The sequence below is a fragment of the Thalassophryne amazonica genome, chromosome 10 (assembly GCF_902500255.1).
Source record: "Thalassophryne amazonica chromosome 10, fThaAma1.1, whole genome shotgun sequence".
Lineage (NCBI taxonomy): Eukaryota > Metazoa > Chordata > Actinopteri > Batrachoidiformes > Batrachoididae > Thalassophryne > Thalassophryne amazonica.
In genome coordinates, this window is record NC_047112.1 from 66849088 (window position 1) to 66874413 (window position 25326).

General features: G+C 43.2%; 1 protein-coding gene and 1 long non-coding RNA gene across 2 annotated transcripts in view; one reads left to right on the top strand and one right to left on the bottom strand.

The window, feature by feature from the left end:
• Positions 1-25326, bottom strand: part of arhgap39 (Rho GTPase activating protein 39) — a 178249-nt gene that overhangs the window by 90447 nt on the left and 62476 nt on the right. The window contains 4 exon segments of the mRNA XM_034180178.1: positions 6150-6301; positions 6304-6331; positions 7814-7978; positions 12324-13617. Of these exon segments, the coding sequence (XP_034036069.1) occupies positions 6150-6301; positions 6304-6331; positions 7814-7978; positions 12324-13617 (1639 nt within the window).
• On the top strand, positions 446-9652 carry LOC117518914. The gene is made up of 3 exons (XR_004563116.1): positions 446-456; positions 4845-4848; positions 9560-9652. It is a non-coding gene; the product is annotated as an uncharacterized LOC117518914 (long non-coding RNA).

Below are 25326 nucleotides of genomic sequence, written 5' to 3' on the forward strand. Positions count from 1 at the left end.
CAAGAGTTATTTATTACCAGGAGAACATGCGATTGCACAAAGTCTTCTGGCTGTTATAGCAGACAGCATGGCAGCCTGCCGGTGGCTTTTGACCAGCCATACAAAAACACTCTTGACATAAATGATCACACATGCCTACAACTTTTCACATGGGCTCTCAATGTCATAATCTACCTAAATATTGTTTGTGATAATAATTAATTATATTATATTATATTATATTAAGTAGTAGAATCTGGTTAAAATTATCATTATGTGCAGTGCTTAATTTGTAAAGTGGGAGGTCCCGGAGCGCAGAGGATGGGTGGCTCCGGTGCAGAAAAAAAAAGAAGGGTGGGGGGTGCTTGCGAACAACGCTGTGCGCCACACCAAAAATAAACTGGGCATGTATTGTAGGCCTAATAACACTAGTAGTCACACCAAATCCGGATAGAGTACAAATTCCTGTTTAATGATGTACAGTGGTCCCTCATTTATCGCGGGAGTTACGTTCTCCGCGTTCACACCGGGTGCGACGCGAGCGACTGCAGCCACAGGTTGCCATGTAATCCCTATGTAAGGACGCGTTTTGGCGCCAAACCGCGCAGCACGACGCGATGGACGCGAGTGAAGCGATTTTGAGCGTTTTGCGCGTTTGTGGCACGATATTGCTTCACGTCACGTTGCCCTCCTCCCCAAGTTGAAAAATCTGAACTTTTTCGTCTCTTCGCGCCGCGATGACCAATCAGGGACTGGATATGTAGTGACGTGGAGATGTCTGGAGTTTGACTGAAGATGTGAACATGTCCTGTATCTGATAGCAGCCTGTGAGTAGGACTTATGTCTCTTTTGCCCTTTATTTCACAATTATGAGAGAGTTTTTGGAGCAAGCAGCAGCCCCGCAGCAGGGGGGAGAGGAGTTTCTTTTTATTTTTATTTTATGTGTGCACGCGAGGGTCCATGGAGATTATTTTACTTATTAACTACACAGATGTATAATGGTGACTAGTTTCTAAAGACAATTATGACAGAGTTTTTTTGGGAAAGAGCGAGGAGCAGCCTCACAGCAAGCAGCGGAGTTTCTTTCTTTCTTTCTTTTTTTTTTTTTTACGTGGGCGCGAGTGAATCGTCTGTGTGGAGAATATTTTATTTATTAACTACACAGATGTATAATAAAACAAATGGTGACTGGTTTCTAAACACAATTATGACAGAGTATTTTGGGGGAAGAGCAAGCTGTAGCAAGCAGCGGAGTTTCTTTTTTTTTTAAATTGTTTACATGTGCGCGTGTGAACGGGACAGTTGGTCCTCAAGCTGGGTCCCGCAGAGGCGGAAGGACCACTGAAAGCGGCCGTCATCCAGACGCAGCTCCTGCAGCAAATAATGATACTCCCTGTATTGGGAGCTTTTCACAACAACTCGCTCCGTGTGATCAAGGTCTGTCATGATGACTTGACGCCGAGCGGAATGGAAGCTCCTCCTATTTGATGACGCATTGGAGCAAATTTTCGCAGCGAAGGTCCACCCAAGCAGAGCGACACACCGGGCGAAGGAGGCACGTCCTTCGACCCCCGCTAATTTGTAGCGTCTGATCGCGCCCGGTATGAATGCAGCATAAAAGTAACCCGCGATAAACGAAATCCGCGTAGTCAGCGCTATTTTTTTATACTTATTATAGATGTTTTAAGGCTGTAAAACCCCTCACTACACACTTTTCTCAAACAGGCATTAACATTTTCTCACTTTTCTCTCTTGTGTAAACACTCTCTTTTTTCTTCTGTGCGAGAAGATTGTAAACAGCCACATGCAGAACACAATGCGCGTACTCTCCCTTCACTCACTGCCTCCGGGGGTACAGATGCGGGACCCGCAAAGAATCCAAGTCCTCTCTCGGTGGCGACGGAGCTCTGCGGCTACGGTGTTGTGTGGGACGCCCGAAGAGGAGGTACTGCTGGCCCAACACCAGAGGGCGCCCTGCCTGAAGGCGGGCTTCAGGCACCAGAGGGCGCAGTCGCCGCATAGGAGCTCCAGGAGCCCGGAGCTGACAGCTGTCACCACTCATCAATCATCATCACCATAAAAGCCTGGAGGAGACACCACATCTCTCCCGAGAAATCGTCTTACCAACAGGTAAAACTCTCAGCCGTGTCTGTGCCGAACGCACTTATCATTGTCTTTTTGAAACCTTTGCAGGAGTACCTGTTATCTTCAGTCAGCTGGGAGCTGGGTTATGGACGTAGAACAGTGACGGACTTCACTCCTCTTTCCAAACTAGAGAAGTAACAGTCGGTCTCTGCACGTTTCTGTGTTTTTGTGTCGGAGGTGGAGATTCTCCCACAGAAGGAACTGAACTGAGTTGCTGATTGTTTTGCTGGGTGGCACACACCCACTGATCTGTTTTTGCTTCCTGCCAGCAGTACCCGGTTCGACAGCTGAAGGCGGTGGCCAACTGGGGACTCAGGACTTGGCGGCTCTGGTGGCTCTCGGGTCTCCGCTGGCAGTGGAAATCGTGTGGGTCCCGACTCTTCTCTGGACAGGCGTCTCCTATCCTCGAGCCTGCCCACACGACACCGACTGTGTAATTGACTGTTGTTTAAAACCGTATCTGTATACCGTTGTGCACATTTCACAACATTAAATTGTTACTTTTGGCATTTCCATTGTCCGTTCATTTACGCCCCCTGTTGTGGGTCCGTGTCATCACACTTTTCACAACATACGGTCAACATCTGGATCAAAACAGCGAGTGTAGTCTCTGGACCTGTTGCCAGATTTGGCGCAATTCCGCACAGCAGGCGTTGATTTTTTTTTTTTTATATATATATATATTTTGTTAGTCAAGAGAGGTGGCGGATCACGGATCCAGTATAAACAGCTGGCGGAGCCAACGTCAGAGGTTCTGGAGCGCGCGTCCGAGGTTCCAGAGCGCGCTCCGGATTGGTCCCCCTCAAATTAAGCCCTGATTATGTGCAAAAAGTCTTCAAAAGTGGACCATTGAGGAGTTTGGGGGGCCTTTCCCACTTATGGAGACAGCCAGTCCCGTTGTGCAATATATACACAGCATAACTTCACATGGAAAAAATGATGGACTATTTTGTTTTTGGCTGCAATCACAGAAGCAGTCGCAAAAAGTGTTTTTTGTTTCTGTTCCCAGTGGAGAAGGGAAGACGAGGCAAGACGAGGTTGCGTTCTCTCGCCTGCAAAACTGGCTCCACATGTTTGAGCTCCGGGTAATAAACAAACCACAACACATGTCCACTTTCCCACCGCATCGTCATTTTTTCTTTGCATTCTCACCTTGTTTGCATGTAATTTGGCCAAAAACTCAGAGAAAATGCTGTGTTTTTCCCCCAAAAGTGGAGAAATAATGTCATATGCGTCATATTTTACCACTTTAGCGCCTGCCCTCAAACGAGACTGCGGTGCTCATTATCTTGGTCAGGGTTTGGTTTGGGCAGGGTTAGGCCGTGTTAAGCTTATAAGCAACTCAGTTTCATATTTTTTTGCTATTTGTTTGTTTTTGTAAAGTTGTGGTCTTATTAAATTTCCAACTCCAGATTCAATTTATAAACTTAAAACTTTTGCCACTCATCCTTGCTGTGGTGTTATTGCATAATATGGTGTTATTACATAATGAGCTGAATATTTATTACATTTTGTTGAGTTGTCACTGATTGCATTATTTGGTTGTTATGCTTTAGTCTGTTTTCTTCTGTGAAGTATTTCCGGACTATAAGTCGCACCGGAGTATAAGTCGCACCAGCCACTTTATCCATTATAAAGAAAAACAAACCATAAATAAGTCGCACCGGAGTATAAGTCGCACCAGCCACTTTATCCATTATAAAGAAAAACAAACCATAAATAAGTCGCACCGGAGTATAAGTCGCACCAGCCACTTATCCATTATAAAGAAAAATAAACCATAAATAAGGTCCACTGGACTATAAGTCCCATGGACATACAGGTATGTTAACATGAAAAGTTCAGATGATAATATTGTGACGGCTACCGTTTTCGGATGCATATTTCACCAGTCGCAACTTGTAATCTGCAGAGTATGATTTTCTTTTTGGTGGCCTTTTTTTCGGGCCTTCTCCGTTGTCTTGTTATGTTATCAGTAACGTTAACATTTTTATTTTTCTATGGTAGTCAGAAGTCGCAGGAACAGTCACACAAGCCTCGAGTGCCCTCTCGTGAGCTGCATTTTACCTACGGATATGTTTGTATTTTGCGGACCACATTGCGAGCCAAACCATGCAGCGCCTACCTGCACAGCTCATGACCGGCCAGCGGTGTCGATACAGCTCCTTCCAAGTGCAGACGCTAATCCTCCGCCGTCGCTCAGTGCTCCCATGCAGCTCTCAGCGTCAACTCTGCTCACACTGATATCCAAGGGTTGAAGCTGTCTTGTTAGCCGTCCCGGAATAAACACCATGTTCGTCTGCTTCAAACGCTTTTCACAATCATCGACGCCAGCTCCTTCCAAGTGCACACGCTAATCCTCCGCCGTCGCTCACCCAATGCTCCCACACAGCTCTCAGCGTCAACACTCTGCTCACATTGATATCAAGGGTTAAAGCTGTTCTGTTCGCCATGCCGGAATAACAGCAAGCACCGTGTTCATCAGCTTCACACGCTGTGGGTGAGGTGAGGAATACGCATCCAAAGTTCTGTTCTCTGATTGGTTATCGCGACCAGTGTGAACTATAGGATGGCCGTCATACTACAGTGCCCATGATGCATTGCATTCCTTTTCCGGTGGCCATTTTCAAACATAGATCGATTCTGTCACTTAAATTGTTTTGTTACAGTAAATTAATTGAGATCCTACGGTATATTTTTCATTATAAGTCGCACCAGAGTATAGTCGCACCCCCGGCCAAAACATGTAAAAAGTGCAACTTATAGTCCGGAAAATACGGTTATACTTTTGTCTCTGGTTTTGTTTTCAGTTATCACTTATTTTTCTGTTCAGTCATTTTTTGGCATTATCTATTCTTCTGTAGTCTGGGTTTGTTTTCTATTTAGTCTATAGGTTGTTAGGTTAGGTCATAGGTTGTTAACATTTATTGTTTTTTGGTCATTTCTTTCCATGGCATGTTATGTTGTTCACTATTGGTTTTTTTTTCTCTCTCTTTTCTTTTGTCTCTGTCTCACTGCACTAGTCTCTTATTTTGTCCTTTCTGTTTTTCTTTTCTCCTCAGGAATATCTTTTGGTTTTTGCTGTTCAGTCTTTTTGCACTTAGTCACGCCCACCTGAAGTTTCCATATATCTCGTTGCCACACCCCCTTTTTGATTCTTCCAACACACTTTTTCTCACTTTCCTCATTTCCACCCTTGTTATTTAAGCCCTCTGTTTTCACTCGAGCCTCGCCAGTTCATTGATTTTCACAGTCCCTCGTACCAGCCTTTTTTCATAGCTCTGCCTTGTCTGCCGTGTACTGACCCTGTTCTGTTTTGTGACCTGTCTTGCTACTGCCACGTACTTTGTCTGCCTGTGTAAAGATCTGAGCTTGCCATTTTGATGATGCCTTGCATGCCGACTACCTGTACCTCTGCATCATTGACTGTCTGTGTACTGAATCCCAGCTCGTTTTGCCCGATAAAGCCTTTCTATTTCAACACTGTCTGAGAGTTCTTGCATTTGGGTCCACAACATTCTGTACCACGTCACCTCGAGTTCATGACAGCTTCTTCGTGTTTCAACAGGACACAGTGATTCAGACACGGTAAAATCTGTAACATGTCTGTCATTGGCTGCTGCCTGTACGGACGGGACCTCGCGATAAATGGGATGTGTTACATTTATTTTTCAGTCTTGGACATTTCGTATGAAGACATGGAAATGCGAGACTTCATATCCAGTATGGCGTCTCATGGAGATGCTTCCAATCAATTTTACAACAGTACATTGTTCTGACAAATACGCACTTGACATCTAATTCCCATCCCTCCAGAAAACAAGAAGAAAAAAAAAACAGCAAATACTGCCACAGACAGAAAAACACAGACCGTGGGAATGAAGATCACATCACTGTTTAAAGGGAAAAAGAGCATTAATGTATTTTTTTCCTCAGTGGTGCCTTGAACAGGGTCCCCGCAGAACATAAAGGTCTGTGACCAGGTTGCGTCTTTGGACCAGCACTAAGCCAAACAGTTCACTCACCTCCAGCGCCACAGCAAGTGGGTCGGCTTTGGACCGCCGGTCTCCCATGTAGTCTGGATGAGCTTAAAGAGTCCACCGCTCTTTCTTCACGATGCGATCAGCTGTAACGATCATGGGCTTCTTGATGGGCTCACTGCTCCAAGCAAGCATGTGGCGATTGACACTTTCCTCCTAAACAGTCCCTTGAAAGGAGACAAACGTAGGACAGATGCCTGGTTGTACCAACACATGGACAGAACCTCTACTGGAGAACATCACCATCTTGCCAGAATAAAAGGTGGATTCTGTCCACTGGAAGACTTGGAATTCTTAAACAGGTCATTTGATGTTTTGGAATTAAAGCTGAAAGTGACACTGGAGGAACTTCTGACTGTCTCATTTTAACTCCACTGTGGGGCTGAAAAAAGGTGACATACGGACTAAGTACTATGGGCAAATGTATGCTGACTTTTCTTAAAACCAGCTGCCATGAAACACGAGAACACACACGACAACACACCGAACCTCATCTGAATCTCAACCATCCCATGTCTATTAGTGTCACAGAGCCAGAGACAAATTTTCAAAATGGTTTTGGTTTGTGCAATTTTAATTTATTGATCTTTTATTTGTGTCGGATATTTTCATATTTTTCCATATTCTTATTCGAGTGTCTGAATACTGACTATGAGAAGCTCAGTGCTCTCTTATTTTCTCAGTAGATCAGCAGGGATGCTCCCTGGTAAAAATACCACTCTTCATAAAAACAATGGCTCTATTCCAGCACCTTGTGTGGGCCAACACGGTATGCAGGGCCACCCTTATTATTTCCAGAATGCAGGCAGAGCCACCCTCCATGCCTGCTGGATGCAGTGAATGATTATAACACTTATTTATCTTACTGTCTTAACAATGCTACATCTTCTGTTGTCAGGTATGTGTATTTGCTACATGGGAGCGAGCTGAATAAGAATAATAACAAAAAATTCATAATTATTGCAATCAAATGTCTATCATATTTTGAAATATCTGAAGTCAATAATAAACTGGTCAAAATCAAACTTGGTTTCAAATACAGCATGGTTCAATCTGTTCACTGGAAGAAAAATCTGTTGTTTTCACTCTAAAAAACTCTGTTCTGAACATTTTGATATGCAACACATGGGCATTATATGTTTCTAATTGATTTGTGTGTTTTTTGTAATATTAACATGTAGTTCATTATGTACATTAAATCTACTTCTAAAATGTGTTCTGAATAAAAAATATAAATGATGACTCATCGGAACACTCCAAATACACCTCTGCTTTAATGGATCCTCACAAATTAATACATAGAGGATTTCTACCAGACCAGCTCCCATTATTGTGCTGCTGCTACTCTCTAAATATGTATCCTCATACGCTGCAGAAATACTTCTGAAGAATAACAGAATTAGACTATTTTTATCCTGTTGCCATGGTGAATCATGTTAACTGATGTGGGCTCTTTTTTCCTCGTGCACGTGCTGAGTCAGAGTTAAATGAAGTCAGAATAAACTAACTCAGATCTGTAACGACATCTATCACCTGTTCTGACATGAAAGAGTGTCAGTTTGTGAGCTTAGAGTTCAGGTTTCTCAAACTAGCCCAGAATTGTAAGTGCGGTATGGAGATGGAGCTAATGGAAGAGCACATAGATGTACCTGCGTATGCTTGTTGAAGTGCTTTGATGCCCAGTTCTCGATGTCAGTTTCTGAGGAGGGTTTTCTTAAACTGAACTCTGGGAAGATACCACAACTGGCACTCGGCATCATGTTCCTGGCGTTCCGATGGACATCAAACTGAACGCATGCTCCAAGGTCCTCTGACTGAGGATCAAAGAAGGGTTGAGAAACAAATACATGCTTCAACAAGATGATGAACATTTTATTGCTGCAAGCAGGTCATAGAAATGATATCAGGTTCAAAACAAACAGGAAAAATAAGGTTGAAAACTTTTTTGTGAAAAGGTTAAAGACGTACAGTGCAAGAAGTTCTACAATGATGCTGCCATGAAGATATAAAAGGCCAGAGCTGGGTCAAATACATTTAAAAGTACTTGAGTACACGTACTTTTAAAAGTACTTGGACCAAGTACAGTACTTTTGGTATTCTGCAAAATGTACTTGAGTCCAAGTACATGTATTTTCTCAAGTACCCAAGTACAAATGTAACAGGTAATAATATTACTTTGAGTAATGCTTTGAATCCCACCAAATCAGTCATTAATGTTATGCACATTAGTCATAAATCAGTTATTGTTGTATTAGTACCTGTTTGAAATGGACAGTGAGTATATCGGTTTGCATTTGAATGCAGCTCATGTAGCAGTCACGTAGGCCCGACGCACACGAGAGTGGGTTAATACTGCTTTTGGCTATGCGAGAGGTAAGATGTGCAATACTTTGGGTCCTGATATAAAACATTTTTCTTGGTTGATTCATGGTTTATAGGTGATATATTTGTACATCTAGTTGAGTGAGAATGTCTTTTTTCCCACAAAGTGCTATATCGCAAATCTGACCTGAAATCACTGTTTTATTTGAATGTACAGTAAGCTAACTCGAGTTGGTGTTTCACAGTACTGTTACAGTTAGCTTAAAATCTGCGGCACATTTTGTACACATTTTTCATTATTTTGTACCTTATTTTCTTCTAAAGGGAGGTGTCTTGGACCCTGATTGTATGAAGTACTCACTGCAGTTTCTCTTTTGATATCTCAAACAGGTACGGGTTGCTTAAATGTCATTTATTTTGTTCAAAGCTTTGTCTAATTTTGTTATTACTGTTATATTACAAGGGTGACTGAATGTCATTGTCTGATATAAATATATATTCTGTAATTCAATTTATGTCCATATGCACCTTATGTTTAATGCTGCTTTTGGCTATGCGAGAGAGAGGTGTCTTGGACCCTGACTGTATGAAGTACTCACTGCAGTTTGCTTTTTGATATCTCAAACAGACAGTAAATCACAGTCAACCCAGAACCTGCCTCTGTCCTCCTTCATGCACTGCAGAACACAACGCAGAGAAAAAGGGTGAACCGGTTACACAATACCGCCACCAACTGGCATGTACGATCATTGCGCATGAGGAACTGACCTGCTCCGGTGACGACGTGTCTATGATCGACAGTGTTACTTGTCCAGTCACATGAGGAAAAGAAACACTAAAACAATATAATTTGCTGTTAATAAACAGTGGGAGTGCCTGGGCTCAGTTCTGTGTGCCCTGAAGACAAAAATGAGGCAGCCAATCAGAGCAAAGCATCAGGTCACATGCTGGGCACAAGTTCAAGGCTTGGCCTTGACTGCTGTTAGACTGGCAACCCCGCGTTAATAAATGATGTATTCAAAACATTGTAGGTATTAAACGTCTTTTATTAAATGATGAAAGGTGCTGACAAGCTGTCATTTTATGGTAAAAGTAAATGCTTATTTCCATTTTTTAATATAATATTATGACAAATTTTGCTATGTTTATATAGATTTTCCTCAAATTTCAGAGGGGGTGGTGCCCCAGCGACAAACCCTACTGAGCCCCTACTGACAAACCGCCACTGGTTTGATTATTGGATTGCCTTCTTTATTGTGTTCATCTTCATGTTTGTTTTTCTATTGTTGCCATTTTATTTCTATGCTGAGCTCCACATTGGTTTTCTGTTAGAGTTCTAGACTTAGTTTTTGGTTTTGGTATTTTGTTATTTGAATGGTTTTTCATGTGTTAGTTCTTAAATAAATACATTTTAATTAAATTTATTTATTTCATTTATACAGCACCAATCACAACAGAAGCTGCCACAAGTCACTTCACACAAGTAAGGTCTAACCTTCCCAACCCCTAGGGCAGGGGTATTCAACTCGTTCCAGAAAGGGCCGAGAGGGTGCAGGTTTTCTTTGCAACCAGCCAATTCACCAGATGATTTCACTGATTAACTGATTCTATCTGCTCAAAGTGATGCTAATGGTAAAGAAAAACTCCCTCTGACGATATTAGCCTCACCTCAGTTCCTGTTTGTCTGCCTGTTGTTTCTTGTTGCTTCCTGCATTCTGATTCCCTGTGTTTTTGATTCATTTCCTTGTGACTCAGTTTGGGCTTTTGTGTTTTTGGACCCTTTTCCCATGCCTCACTTTTTTTTCCAGGGTTTGGAGTTTTGGACTGTTGTTTGGACAAAAAAAATCAGCTGTTTTTTGCACGTACCACTTGACTCTTGCTGCCTGCTTGGGGTTCTATCAGACATTGTTTTAAAGCACTTTTACAGCCAGTTTTCTTGAGAACAGTCAGGATGAACACATGAACATTTCCACGTCACTGAATATGTATGTCCTGGACTTCATTTCCATCAATCAATAAGAAATACAAACAATCTGATGCTGTAATGGCAATCTGTCTGGAGGAGTGACTAGTGCGGGAAGCCACCAAGACAGTCAGATAGCTCTGAAGGAGTTATAGGCTTCTGTGGCTGCAAGTTGAGACACCGTACAAAGTTTTACATTTTGCATCACCACTGACAGCTTCAAAGTGGAATGGTGCAGAGAATGATTTTTATAGCATCTCCCATGCACCTTCTGGCAAGTCTTCTTTTTAAGAAAATCCTCCTCTGTGCCAGTCCACCATAAAGCTGTATAAAAGACAAGAGGTGAAGCTGAAGACGCTGCGACTCTCTTTGGGAGTGACGAGGATAGACAAGATTAGGAATGTGCACATCAGAAGGACAGCTCAGGTGGGACGGTTTGGAGAGAAAGTCAGAGAGGAGAGACTGAGATTGATACTGCAGAGTTTTGGGATTGCCTTTCATTGTTACGCTGATGATACTCAGTTGTACATGCCGATAACTGCGGGAAATCTCACTCCCATAAAATCCCTGGAGGACTGTCTTCTATCAGTGAGAAGGTGGATGTCTAGTAACTTCGTACTTTTAAACTTTGATAAGACTGAAATGATGGTTCTTGGTCCAGCGAAACATCGGCATCAGTTTGACCAGCTGGCGCTCGGCCTGGGTTTGTGTGTCATGCAAAATGAGGAACCTTGGGGTAATTTTTGATCCCACGCTGTCTTTGACCTCCACATCAGGGATGTTACTAGGACTGCTTTTTTCCATCTGCGAAATATAGCGAGGATCTGTCCTATCCTGTCTATGGCTGATGCTGAGACCCTGATTCATGCTTTTGTTTCTTCTAGATTAGATTATTGTAATGTTCTGTTTTCAGGGTTACCGCAGTCCAGCATTAGGGGTCTTCAGCTGGCTCAGAAAGCTGCCGCCAGATTTTTGACACGTAGCAGAAGGTCTGAACATATCACACCCATTCTGGCATCTTTGCACTGGCTCATTGTCTCTGTAAGAGCAGATTTTAAGGTTTTGTTATTGACTTATAAAGTTGTTCATGGACTGGCGCCATTTTATCTGGCTGATCTGGTGGAACTTTACGTGCCGGCCCAGGCTTTGCAGTCACAGGATGCAGGACTTCTCTGTGTTTCCAGGGTGAAGAAAAAGTCAGCAGGTCAAACATCCTTTTCTCATCTTGCACCCACCCTATGGAACAGTCTTCCTGCAACCATGAGGTAGTCAGAGTCCGTGGACATTTTTAAGTCAAGACTGAAAACCCATTTTATTCTCTTTCTTATAAATAGTTTTAAATTTTTTTTTATCTGTTTTATTCTTTTACTTCTGTTTTTAATTATGTATGTAAAATGTTTTATTCATTTTTTATTTTTTATTTAAATATTATGTTGAATTGTTCCGTGTAAGGCACCATGAGATGGCTTTTGCTGTGATTTGGTGCATTATAAGCTAATTAAATTAATTCAATTAAATTAAAATTAACTGAGATGGTTTGGACATATGCAGAGAAGGGACCCAAGGTATATAGGGAGAAGGATGCTGAGGATGGAGCCACCAGGCAGGAGAAGAGGGAGGACAAAGAGGAGGTTCATGGTTGTGCTGAGGGAGGACATGAAGGTGGTTGGTGTGACAGAGGAAGATACAGAGGACAGGGTAAGATGGAGATGGATAATCTGCCAGAAGAAGACTGAAATAGAAAAATTCAAATGATACCCAAAGCTGCTGCTGCTGCTATCATCATATCTTTACACAGTCACTGTGTGGTTACAAACACTGACCCGTTTATGGACCCTGAATGGTGAGTGAATTTTCCCAGCATGCTGCAGTACCTGTGAGGGGTGCAGGTAAGGCTCAGGTGAGGCGAGGTTAGTCTGAACAGAGAGACTTTTCTCCAGCAAGGCCTGTGGAAAGCCCAGTCGATCAAAGGTACTGCGTTTCCAGTGGTGCCCATCACTCTGCGCCAGCGCCTCATCCTCACTAAATGCCCTGACCACGGGTCCAGGTAATGGTAGAGGCACCGCACCATCACTCTCATACCCATCCTTAGAGCTACCACATTGTGCTGTTCCTCCTCCTTGCCCAGAGTCCCAACTGCTCCTTTGCTTCATCACCTGCTGGGCCTCCCAGGCTAGCCTTGCTTGAGCCAGCATTGCCTCAGATGCTGTACTTGCTAACTCCCCCTCGGGTCCACCACAGTGCCCCAAGTCTTGAGGGAGTGATGGCTTACGGTTCTTGCGTTTGCGGTTTCCACTGGGAGAGAACACCCTATGCACACCTGTAGAGGATGAAGAGAAAGAGTGATTCTGGTTGGATGCCCAGGATAAGGAGTCTTCATAGAGCAACCGCTGCCCAGTGTCTCCACCTTCCACATTACAGTCCAGCAGGAGGCGTGGGTCTCTGATCAAAGACTGGCTGTGTTGTAGTGTAAAAGATCCCCCAAATGAGCCACCATAACCCCCTGTAGTCCCGTAATGCAGCAAACGGTCTGTGGTCTTGAAACGAGGGCTTGAAGACGACTGCTCCACATAGACCAGCTGCTTCACATACTCCTTCCCCACAGGGCTGTACTCCAGACTCTGGGTCTTTTCTGAGCACTTCTGCCGTGTTAGAACCAGCTGGCCATAGGGTGACTGGCTCTGCTTTGGGGAGTGATAAAGTGGGGCAGAAGACTTGTGAGTAGGAGACCTTCCAGTACCATAAAAAGAGGAGGGGTCAGAGAGCTGCATATCAGTGGGTGGCTCCTCATAGATGGGAGGGGACTGGTATTCTGAAGGTGGCTCTTCATACAGAGGAGGTTCATAGGCATAACGCGGTGAGGGGGGCTGAGAGTCAGCAGAAGAACGACGAAGGGAACCAGTGCCACCAAGCTCAGCCCGCTTCATGAAGGAAGACTGACGCCGGTCAGCATAAGTAACAGGGGAGCCATCTGGTTCACAGGCCTGGTTACCTCCTGAAGAATGACGAGTCCTAGAAGTGGTGCCAACCCCAGGGGGAGCACCAGGGGTGGAGGGCTCACATCCAGAATAACCATTTCCCTGGTGTGCTAAGAAGCTAGGTTCTCTGTCTGTCACCTTGATCAGAATCCGCTCTTTTGTACCAGTGTTCCACCTGAAAGGAGAATTTCTGGAAGAGAAGAAGACAATAGATTAAATCATCAAAGAGCAGGATGGTGAAAAGCTGAGCACCAGTTATACAACTCAAGTAAGTGAGATGAGCTTCTGGAGCTTTGACTCAAACCAGATTTGAACATAAGACACCTGCACCTCTTCACTGGCTTCCTGTAACTTTAGGAGCTGATTCTAAAAGGGAACTCTGACATTTTTGAACCTGGGTCTAAAATTTTCAGGTTTTACTGAGCAAACTTTTCTCTTAGAAAAACAAAAACCTCAATAAGAAGTAAGTCCTATATAGGCCATGAGACCTGTTGGTGGTGGTACTTATCTCCACAACAGTCCGATGCAGGATACTTCCCTAGGCAAGGCCAGTCCCCATTTACAATTTGGTCAACTGAGATACTGGAATTTACAACCTCAATTCCAATGAAGTTGGGACGCTGTGTAAAATGTAAATAAAAACAGAATACAATGATTTGCAAATCCTCTTCTACCTATATTCAATTGAATACACCACAAAGACAAGATATTTAATGTTCAAACTGATAAACGTTATTGTTTTTGTGAAAATATTTGCTCATTCTGAAATGGGTGCCAGCAACACATTTCAAAAAAGCTGGGACAGTGCCAACAAAAGACTGGGAAAGTTGATGAATGCTCAAAGAACACCTGTTTGGAACATTCTACAGGTGAACAGGTTAATTGGAAACAGGTGAGTGTCATGATTAGGTATAAAAGGAGCATCCCCAAAAGGCTCAGCTGTTCACAAAGATGGGGCGAGGATCACCACTTTGTGAACAACTGTGTGAAACAGTTTAAGAACAATGTTTCTCAACATTCAATTGCAAGGAATTTAGGGATTCCATCATCTACAGTCCATAATATTATCATAAGATTCACAGAATCTGGAGAACTTTCTACACATAAGCAGCAAGGCCGAAAACCAACACTGAATAACCGTGACCTTTGATCCCTCAGGCGCCACTGCATTAAAAACCTACATCATTGTGGACAGGATCTTACCACGCAGGCTTGGGAACACTTCAGAAAACCATTGTCAGTTAACACAGTTTGTTGCTACATCTACAACTGCAAGTTAAAACTCTACCATGCAAAGTATATCAACAACATCCAGAAATGCTGCCGCCTTCTCTGGGCCCGAGCTCATTTGAAATGGACAGATGCAAAGTGGAAAAGTGTCCTGTGGTCTGATGAGTCCACATTTCAAATTGTTTTTGGAAATCATGGATGTCGTGTCCTCAGGACAAAAGAGGAAAAAGACCATCCAGATTGTTACCAGCGCAAAGTTCAAAAGCCAGCATCTGTGATGGTATGGGGGTGTGTTAGTGCACATGGCATGGGCAACTTGCACATCTGCGATGGCACCATCAATGCTGAAAGGTACATCCATGTTTTGGAGCAACACATGCTGCCATCCAAGCAACGTCTTTTTCAAGGATGTCCCTGCTTCTTTCAGCAAGACAATGCCAAGACACATTCTGCACGTGTTACAACAGCGTGGCTTCGTAGTAAAAGATTGCATGTACTAGACTAGCCTGCCTGCAGTTCAGACCTATCGCCCATTGAAAATGTGTGGCACATTATGTTGAACAACTGACTGTTGAACAACTGAAGTCGTACATCAAGCAAGAATGGGAAAGAATTCCACCTACAAAGCTTCAACAATTAGTGTCCTCAGTTCCCAAATGCTTATTGAGTATTGTTAGAAGGAAAGGTGATGTAACACATTGATAAACATACCACTGTCCCAGCTTTTTTGAAACGTGTTGCAGGCATCCATTTCAAAATGAGCAAATATTTGCACAAAAACAATAAAGTTTATCAGTTTGAATATTGAATATCTTGTCTTTGTGTGTTGTAATTTTCTTGTCTCAGGACACAAACAGGTAAAATGAGCAGGATTCAAACCCAGGTCAACATATTGACAGGCAAGCTCCTTACCATTCAGAGACATTTCAGAAGGACTGATTACATGTGCAGCTTCTTAGCACCATCCATGCTGATCAGTGACTCATGCTTTGCTTTTCATTTCACGAACTGGTTCAAAGCCTTGCATTTAACAAGTGACAATGTAGTGAAGGTGAATAGGTGAAAACAGGCCAAGTATTTTTCAGTTCTCCCTCACGTGGGATGATTACTCTCATACATAATTCCGACCATTTCACTTCATTAGTGTTGATGAAATTCTCTCACGTTAAATCTTGTCAATTTATATGGACCCAATAACGACAACCCTTCCTTCTCCAGAAATGTGTTCTTGTCCCTGGATGACTTATCTGGATGTTTCATCATAGGTGGAGATTTTAATTGTACTCTCCAGCATGATGTAGACAGTTTTACAGGTGTCGATACCTCTCACTCCCAGAGGAGAAAGGAACTGTTATAATATATTGAAGAGTTTAATTTAATAGATATATGGAGAAAGGACCATCGTGATCAGCCAGCCTTTTCATGTTCTTCTGCCACCTCCCAGACATCCTCCAGAACTGATTTCTTTTTGGTCTCTGCTTCTTTAGCATCCAGAATCTCAAGAAGGAGGAATTACAGCCTTATAATTTCAGACCAAGATATGGTTTCATTTAGTTTGAACATGTCACAGTCTCTGAAACACGCCACAAGGTGGTGCCTCCAGTCATTGTGGCTTAAAGACCCATAAGTCATGGGATACAAATTGGTGATTATTTTGACAATAACACAACCCAAAGCATTTAAAGCCTTCCTGAGTGGTCAGATGACAAATTTCACAAACTCTAAATACAAATCTTGGAGGGCAGAGATGGAAGTTAGAAAAAAAGACAAAAGAAACTGAAACAGACTACTATAATAAACATACCCAAGAGCCATTTAAAGAACTTAATCAACTTAGAGTTAAGTATATAATGTTTTATCTGTAAATAAGGAAACCAAAGGTCTGTTGAAATAGTCCTACTATATTAACGAGAATTTCTTTTCCAATCTATCCCACCTGCTCCCCACTTTCACTTTTTCATTTGCTTAAAAAACTTTTTTCAAACTTTATGGAACAACAAGTTTCCCACACTCAGGTATCCTGCCCCCTGCTGGAAGCTGTTACTTACTACACAGCTTACAGCACAGAAGCAAGCTGAGAGCAGCCACAAAGCCAGCTCTCTACCAATCCCAACGCTCCGGTCAGGCGGAGGTCTTGGAAAATAAAGTCATGCTGACTTATGGTTTGGTGTGAATACTGTTAGAATAACTCCATTAATGTCAATTCTGTCATATGTACAAAGTTAAGATATAACATATATCTTTTAATGTTGAATAATGCACTAATTCTGAGGTTTTGTAACAAACACAGACAGATCGCAAAGGATTTTGGGTAAAAGTGCCTCTGCTAAACATTGATTGGTTCAGTTATTCATTATGTAAACCAACACGTTAATGTGACGTGTGTCGTGTGTTTACAGATAAATGTCCTTTTGTAAAATATTAAATTTTTTATTTGCAAAAACAGGCATTTTTACGGAGCCCTGGAAGTGTCATTGGAAAATGTTTTGTATGTGGAGAGAATGGGCGCACGTTTTATTAGTGCCGTGCGCACGTTTCATGATGTTGTAAAACATGCACTCAATATTGTCTTGACACATAAATGCTGGCTTTACACTGTGCGAGTTTCGATCCTTTTTCAGATGATTTTTCATTCGTGCGAGAATTTTTTGGACCGAGTTTCAGGTTAATCGCGCATCCTGCATCGTGTAGTGTACATGGAGTTTGACATCTCACGACCACCTCCTGATCGCCGATTGTATGGTCAGATGAAAATCAAAGCTGTTTGATATTATTCTGGTCGGCCGCCGTGAGGGTATCCTGCTGCTGAAGAGCAACAAGCATCCAACCGCTCGCACTGTGCATGTGCATACACCTCAGACCTGTCTTGTAATGTTTTTTTGTTGTTGTTTTGTTTTGTTTTTAAACTTTGATGTCTCCCATCGAGAGTTTTTGTAAATTATGTTTGAAAAAAAAAGCTTATGTTTTGCTTCTGGAAACACGAGTTCGACATGTGGTTTTTGAATATACAATGTGCGTGAGAACATAAATTGGGCGCTCTGAACTTTTACACCACGCGGTTCTGTTGTACAGTTTGAAATGAAACAGAGTACAGTGATTAAAATATCATACAGTGTCTGCTCAGCTTCAGGATGAATACTGCCATGAACACTACTGGCCATTAGATAGCAGTAGAGGCCTTGAAAACTATACATCTGTTAGGAAACTTTTAACAGGTAGGTGCTCCACTGATTTTAAATTTTAAAAATGTTTGCCACTGTTCAGCTTTGTTTACTACATTATCGGTCTAAAAGTTATCGGACAAAAATTTATCGGAAGATAATTAGTCTGATAATGTGTTATCGGATTATCAGAACTGTGCCCACCACTGATGTTTACAGAGGTGGATTACAACTTACAAATCTTGACTTGTATTACTGGGCAGCACAAATTAGAGCAGGAATGCTTTACTTTGAGAGGAACCCCCCTCCAGCCTGGGTTTCAACTGAATCACACTCAAATAGCATTTTTATATTTACTCTGCAAACAAGCGAAAACTCATCAAACACCCCCGTCAGTCCCTGGACCCCCGTCATTCCCTGGACCCCCGTCAGTCCCTTGATCCCCATTAGCCCCTGGACCCCATGTCATTCCTGTTATATTGGATTAATTCAATCTGCATTTCTGCAACTGATGTCAGCTATCTCCTGTCTTGGCCTCCCCCTGCTGGCCACATTCTACTAGTAAAATTTTTAGTAATGCAGTTTTTACTCACTAAACCCAGGAATCCCGAATGTGAAGCCTCTGTTTTGAATCTGCTGCTGACAAACTGAGGCTCCATTTAACAGCTCATGATGTCTTCCTTTTGACATGGACTTGGAACATTTACAAACAGGTTTTGGACCACTCCGGAGCATGTTTCGAGTTAGCATCACAGAGTCACTGAACTGAACACTCTGGCTCGATCCTCAGCCACATGTTCTATCTACTGTTATACAACACATCGGCAAAGTGGCCATAGCAGGGTATTGTTTTCACTGATATGTGTGTGTATGTGTGTGTGTGTGTACAACTCAAGAGAACTCAAAAACGGCTGCACAGATTTCCTTCAAACATGGTGGGAATATCACTTGGATATCAAGAGCTGATGACACTTTGCAGTAATTTAGTCAAAGGCCAAGGTCAATGAGAACATGGTCCAAAACCAGCCCAGTCTCACTTTTTTCGTCCTCCCGTCACGAAATGAGTAAAATTTTTGTGACGGGGTTTTTTTTTAAACTCACTATTACGAACCGTACTCCTGCCCCCAACTAGTGGTGGGCACAGTTCCGCTAATCCACTAACCGCTAATTACTGAAGATAATGTTTTCATTATCGGATTAGCTTTTCGGATAACTTTGAAAACCATCATCGGACCAATTATCTTTCGATAGGTTTTGGTCCGATAATTTTCAGACGTGGTAAACAAAGCTTGACAGTTACAAACATTTACAAAGTCCATAATCAGTTAAGTACCTACCTGTTAAATGTTTTGTAGTAGATACGCAATTCTATCCTCTGCAAACAGAGAAGAGCTGGTTCCAGAAGAAACCACTCTATCCTCTGCAGGCAAAGGAGAGCTGAAAAAAATTAACTAATTTCTTTTGACCCCATACTGATACGCTGGCAATATCACCCAAGTCATCCAGAGGCATAGAGTTTTAACTTATGATTAAAATTTTAACCAAACAAATTTTGGACTTCTTCTTCTTCTTCTTGTCTTTCGGCTGTTCCCGTTAGGGGTCGCCACAGCAGATCAATCGTTTCCATCTCACCCTGTCCTCTGTATCTTCCTCTGTCACACCAACCACCTGCATGTCCTCCCTCAGCACATCCATAAACCTCCTCTTTGGCCTCCCTCTTCTCCTCCTGCCTGGTGACTCCATCCTCAGCATCCTTCTCCCTATATACCCTGGGTCTCTCCTCTGCACATGTCCAAACCATCTCAATCTCGCCTCTCTGACTTTGTCTCCAAACCGTCCCACCTGAGCTGTCCCTCTGATATGTTCATTCCTAATCTTGTCCATTCTTGTCACTCCCAAAGAGAATCTCAACATCTTCAGCTCTGCCACCTCCAGCTCTGTCTCCTGTCTTTTTGTTAGTGCCACCATCTCTAAACCGTACAACATAGCTGGTCTCACTACTGTCTTGTAAACTTTTCCCTTCACTCTTGCTGATATTCTTCAGTCACAAATCACTCCTGCCACCTTTCTCCACCCACTCCACCCTGCATGCACTCTCTTCTTCACCTCTCTACCACACTCTCCATTACTTTGGACAGTTGACCCCAAATATTTAAACTCATCTACTTTCACCACTTCTACTCCTTGTAACTGCAATATTCCACTGGGTTCCGTCCCATTCACAAACATGTACTCAGTCTTGCTTCTACTGACTTTCATTCCCCTTCTCTCCAAAGCATATCTCCACTTCTCCAGACTAGACTCAACTTGCTCTCTACTCTCACTACAGATCACAATGTCATCTGCAAACATCATAGTCCATGGGGACTCCTGTCTGATCTCATCTGTCAACCTGTCCATCACCACTGCAAGCAAGAAAGGACTCAGAGCTGATCCTTGGTGTAATCCCACCTCCACCTTGAATGAGTCTGTCATTCCGACTGCGCATCTCACTGCTGTCACACTATTCTTGTACATGTCCTGCACTACCCTGACATACTTCTCTGCTTCTCAAGACTTCCTCATACAATACCACAGCTCTTCTCTTGGCACCCTGTCATAAGCTTTTTCTAAGTCCACAAATGCACAATGTAACTCTTTCTGGCCTTCTCTGTACTTCTCCAACAGTATTCTCAGAGCAAACATTGTATCTGTAGTGCTATTTCTCGGCATGAAACCATATTGCTGCTTACAGATCTTCACCTGTTTTCTAAGCCTAGCTTCTACTACTCTTTCCCATAACTTCATGCTGTGGCTGATCAACTTTATGCCTCTGTAGTTACTGCAGCTCTGCACATCACACTTGTTCTTGAAAATAGGAACCAGCACACTTCATCTCCACTCCTTAGGCATCCTCTCACTTTTATTAAACAATCTGGTTAGAAACTCTACTGCCATCTCTCCTAGACATTTCCATGCCTCCACTGGAATGTCATCTGGACCAACTGCCTTTCCACTCTTCACCTCTTCTTCATAGCAGCCCTCACTGCTTCCTTACTAATCTCTTGTACTTCCTGATTTACTCTCACCACATCATCCAGCCTTTTCTCTCGCTCATTTTCTTTAGCTCTTCAAAATATTCCCTCCACCTTCTCAGCACACACTCCTCACTTGTCAGCACATTACCATGTGCATCTTTACCACCCTAACCTGCTGCACATCCTTTCCAGCTCTGTCCCTTTGTCTGGCCAATCGGTACAAGTCCTTTTCTCCTTCCTTACTATTCAACTTCTTGTACAGCTCGCAATATGCCTTTTCCTTCGCTTTTGCCATTTCTCTTTTCACCTTACGCCACATCTCCTTGTACTCCTGTCTACTTTCTTCATCTCTCCGACTATCGCAAAACTTTTTCGCCAACCTCTTTCTCCTTATGCTTTCCTGGACCTCTTCATTCCACCACCAAGTCTCCTTGTCTTCCTTCCACTGTCCAGATGTCATACCCAGTACTGTCCTAGCTGTCTCCCTCACCACATCTGCAGTACTTTTCCAGTTGTCCAAAATTGCTTCCCCTCCAACCAGTGCTTCTCTCACCTGCTCGCTAAATTTCACACAACAGTCTTCCTCGTTCAGCTTCCACCATCTGATCCTTTGTTGAGCTCTCACTCTCTTCTTCTTCTTTACCTCTAAAGTCATCCTACAAACAACCATCCTATGCTGTCTAAAGACACTCTCTCCTGCCACCACCTTACAGTCTGATTTCTTTTAGCTTGCATCTCCTATAAAGAATGTAGTCCACCTGTGTGCACCTTCCTCCACTCTATGTGACCCTGTACTCCTCCCTTTTCTTAAAGTAGGTATTCACCACAGCCATTTCCATAATTTTTTGCAAAATCAACTACCATCTGTCCTTCCCCATTCCTATTCTTGATACCATATCTACCCATTACTTCCTCATCACCTCTGTTCCCTTCACCAACATGCCCATTGAGGTCCGCTCCTATCACCACTCTTTCATGCTTGGGCACACTCTCCACCACCTCATCTAACACACTCCAGAAATCTTCTTTCTCCTTCATCTCACAACCTACCTGTGGGGCATATGCACTGAAGATATTCATCATCACCCCTTCAATTTCCAACTTCACACTCATCCACCTGTCAGACAGTCGCTTAACCTCCAACACACTTTTAACATACTCTTCCTTTAAAATGACCCCAACACCATTTCTCTTCCTGTCCTCGCCATGGTACAACTTGTACCCACGGCCAATGCTCCTGCTCTTACTTCCCTTCCACTTGGTCTCTTGCACACACAATGGGCCTCATGTATCAATGTTGCGCACTTGTGGCGTAAATTTACAGCGTAAACTTGAAATACACCAAAGTCACCCTGACATGTATCAAGCAGTGCGCACCTGCCCATTTCTGGCGTACGCCTGACGTGATCTTGATAAATGCGGCGGGTGGAAACGATCGTAATTATAATAAACACGGCCATAAATATTCAGACTCCGCTTCAGACACACCCTCATTTTACGACATGGAAGACGGGAAGACGGCAATGAAAAAGAACTCCACCAATCATGACGCGTGCCAATAGAGCGTCAAAAGCGGCCGTCGTATCAATTGTTTTGTAGTATATAATCAATAAAGTGTTACAGTGGTCCCTCATTAATCGCTGGAGTTACGTTCTAAAAAATAGCCCGAAATACGCGAAACCGAAATTTTTTACAATTATTATAGACGTTTCAAAGCTGTAAAAACCCTCACTACACAGTTTATACACGTTCTCAATCAGGCATGAACATTTTATCACTTTTCTCTCGTGTGTAAACACTCTCAAAGTTCAAACCTTAGTAGGAAAATAATACCAAACTGTTTCAGGCCCAAACATTTGTTTGAGAAATAAAAATAGAACGTTTTCCTATAAATAATTATGATGGCATTTAGAACTAACGAATTAATTTTAACGATCAACGAACGAGGTCGGACACATAAGAAATTATTAATAGTGACTGACCAGTATTTCACAGATCGGGCCTCTGCGTCCGGGCGCTGCGCCTTTTTCCACTCACACCTGGCTGCAGCAGGTGTGTGTTTCCGTGTGACAAACACAGTTATGAGTAGTTGTTGGCGCTCTTTTCTCTTCTGGGCAACAAGATTGTTATAAACAGATATGCAGAACACAGAACACTGTAAAAAAAAAAAAAAAAAGGCATGCAAAATTGGAATACTCCGCGAGACTCCGAGGCCACGACAGGTCAACGGCGTTATAGCGAGTGACCATGTCAATAATTCTTGACATGTGGATATTTGCTCGCTCATTTAATAAGACACGCCTAATCTGTCAGATTTCTTTATTTTTTTAAATGTATTTCTGTATTTATTTTATTGTGACAACCGAATGGAGACGACAAAACCTGGCTGCAGCACGGGCGAATTAAGGGAATTGCGGAACTACAGTTGTTATTATCAATTTCATAGTCTAAAACTGTTGTGAAAGTGTAGGAACACGGACCCACAACAGGGGGCGTAAATGAACGGGCAATGGATAAGCCAAACAGTAACAATTTAATGTTGTAAATTGTGCACAACGGAATACAGACAACAACAAGTTTGGAACTACAGTCAATTACACATTGGGTGACGTGTGGGCAGGCTTGAGGATAGGAGACGCCCGTCCAGAACCGAGCCGGATCCCACACGGTCCTCACTGCCAACGGATCTGAAGAACACCGGAGCCGCCAAGTCCTGAGTCCCCAGGTGGCCACCCTCTCCAGCTGTCAGACCTGGCACTGCTGGCAGAGAACAGAAACAGCACAGGTGAGTGTGAGTACGCACACTCAGTAATCCCACAGTCTGTGTTCTTTTGGGAGGGAGCACCTCCACCTCCAATCACACACTCGTGCAGCTCCTGTCTAACCACTTATCTGGTTGGGGTGTGAAGCGAAGCCGTCGCTGATCACACCAAACGCCAATCCCACAGATAAGGCAACACCACAGGAAAACGGCTGCAAAGAAGTTCAGACTATAAGTCAGCGTTAAATACAGCAGAGAAATTACCTCCAAGATAGCTGATTACTCGGCGAGGAGGTGGAGTTGCAGTCTGGCTTATATGGTGATGTGGATGAGTGACAGCTGGTGCTGATGACGAGTGACAGCTGTCACTCCCGGTTGCTATGACGCCCTCTCGTGCTTGAAGCCCGCACTTCAAGCAGGGCGCCATCTGGTGGTGGTGGGCCAGCAGTACCTCCTCTTCAGCGGCCCACACAACAAAAACGATCACACCACATGAAGTTAAGCTCAGCGCTGCTCTGGCTCCAGGCTCGAAGTCTGGAGAAAAAGGTGAGCAGCGCTTTCCTTCCTGTCAGCGCTGTAGCCACGGATCGTGCTCCATAACAATCCCGCAATAGCGGGATTTGTATTGATTATTATGTAGTATAATCAGGAAAGTGTTATTTATGTAACATATGCACTGATTTGTATAATGGCACTGTTTATCATGTTGATCATCTTCATTTTTATGTGGATTCCAGCGCTGGTTCATTTTGGTGTATAATTTACGCCACCTCTTGACCTGGTGTATATTTTCAGCGCAGCGTACGCCAAGGACCACATTGATAAATGCCAAGTAGCGCAGCCGTTTTGGCGTACACCCCATATCTGCTCAAATATCGCCGTATGCAACGTTGATACATGAGGCCCAATATAACTTTGGTGTCATTTGGAGTCTGTGGTTCGGACAAAGTGTTCAGTTTCAAATCTCAGTCAACCATTTTTCTTCTTCTATTAAGGTGGCTTAGAACATTTTGTGGTACACAGCGCCAGCTACTGTACAAGAGGGACCTAGCAGTCAATATGTGTCACTGATTTCAAAATGCAGCTCTTTTCAACCAGATGTGCGGTGCAGTGACATGTCAATCATCTGTGTCCAACCAGAATTCAGGGGACTCCAGTGCAAACTTGGCCTCTGCTATAGCTCCGCCCACGCCAGGAAGTGTTTAACATTCCTGTTTGGGACTTCCTGTTCCATGAGCGAGCTTCGTGCTGCTGTGCGGCACGTGTTTGTTTTTTTAATGTTTCTGTCAAACTCTAAATTAATAAAATAAATTACAGTTTGTGGTGGTTTCATGTAGCAACCTGCCCAGCTGGGGTTCTTTTGGGGATTATGTCTGTATTCCATGCTAGTCTGTTGCATGGTTTAATTTCACCCTGTAGGTCACACCCCCTCGTCATATGTCTCGTCTGTATTTGATTAGATTTGTTGCACCTCTGAGTCCTTGCCTGTCTGTCTGGATTTGTCTTCATGTTGCGCTGTGCACCTGCTCTCCTATCTGTCTTTGTGCGTGTGTGTGTGTGAAATGCGATACACTTGGTCTTCTGTCTATTTGTGTGTACGTACCTTAACCTGTGCACTTGTCACCTTTCTTCCATCTTGTCTCTGTCTTCTTCACCCGGTCTCTTGTGTCTTATGTCGACTGTCCACTCAGCTTGTATTTCCTGTGCTCATCAGTTAGGTCTTTCATTTT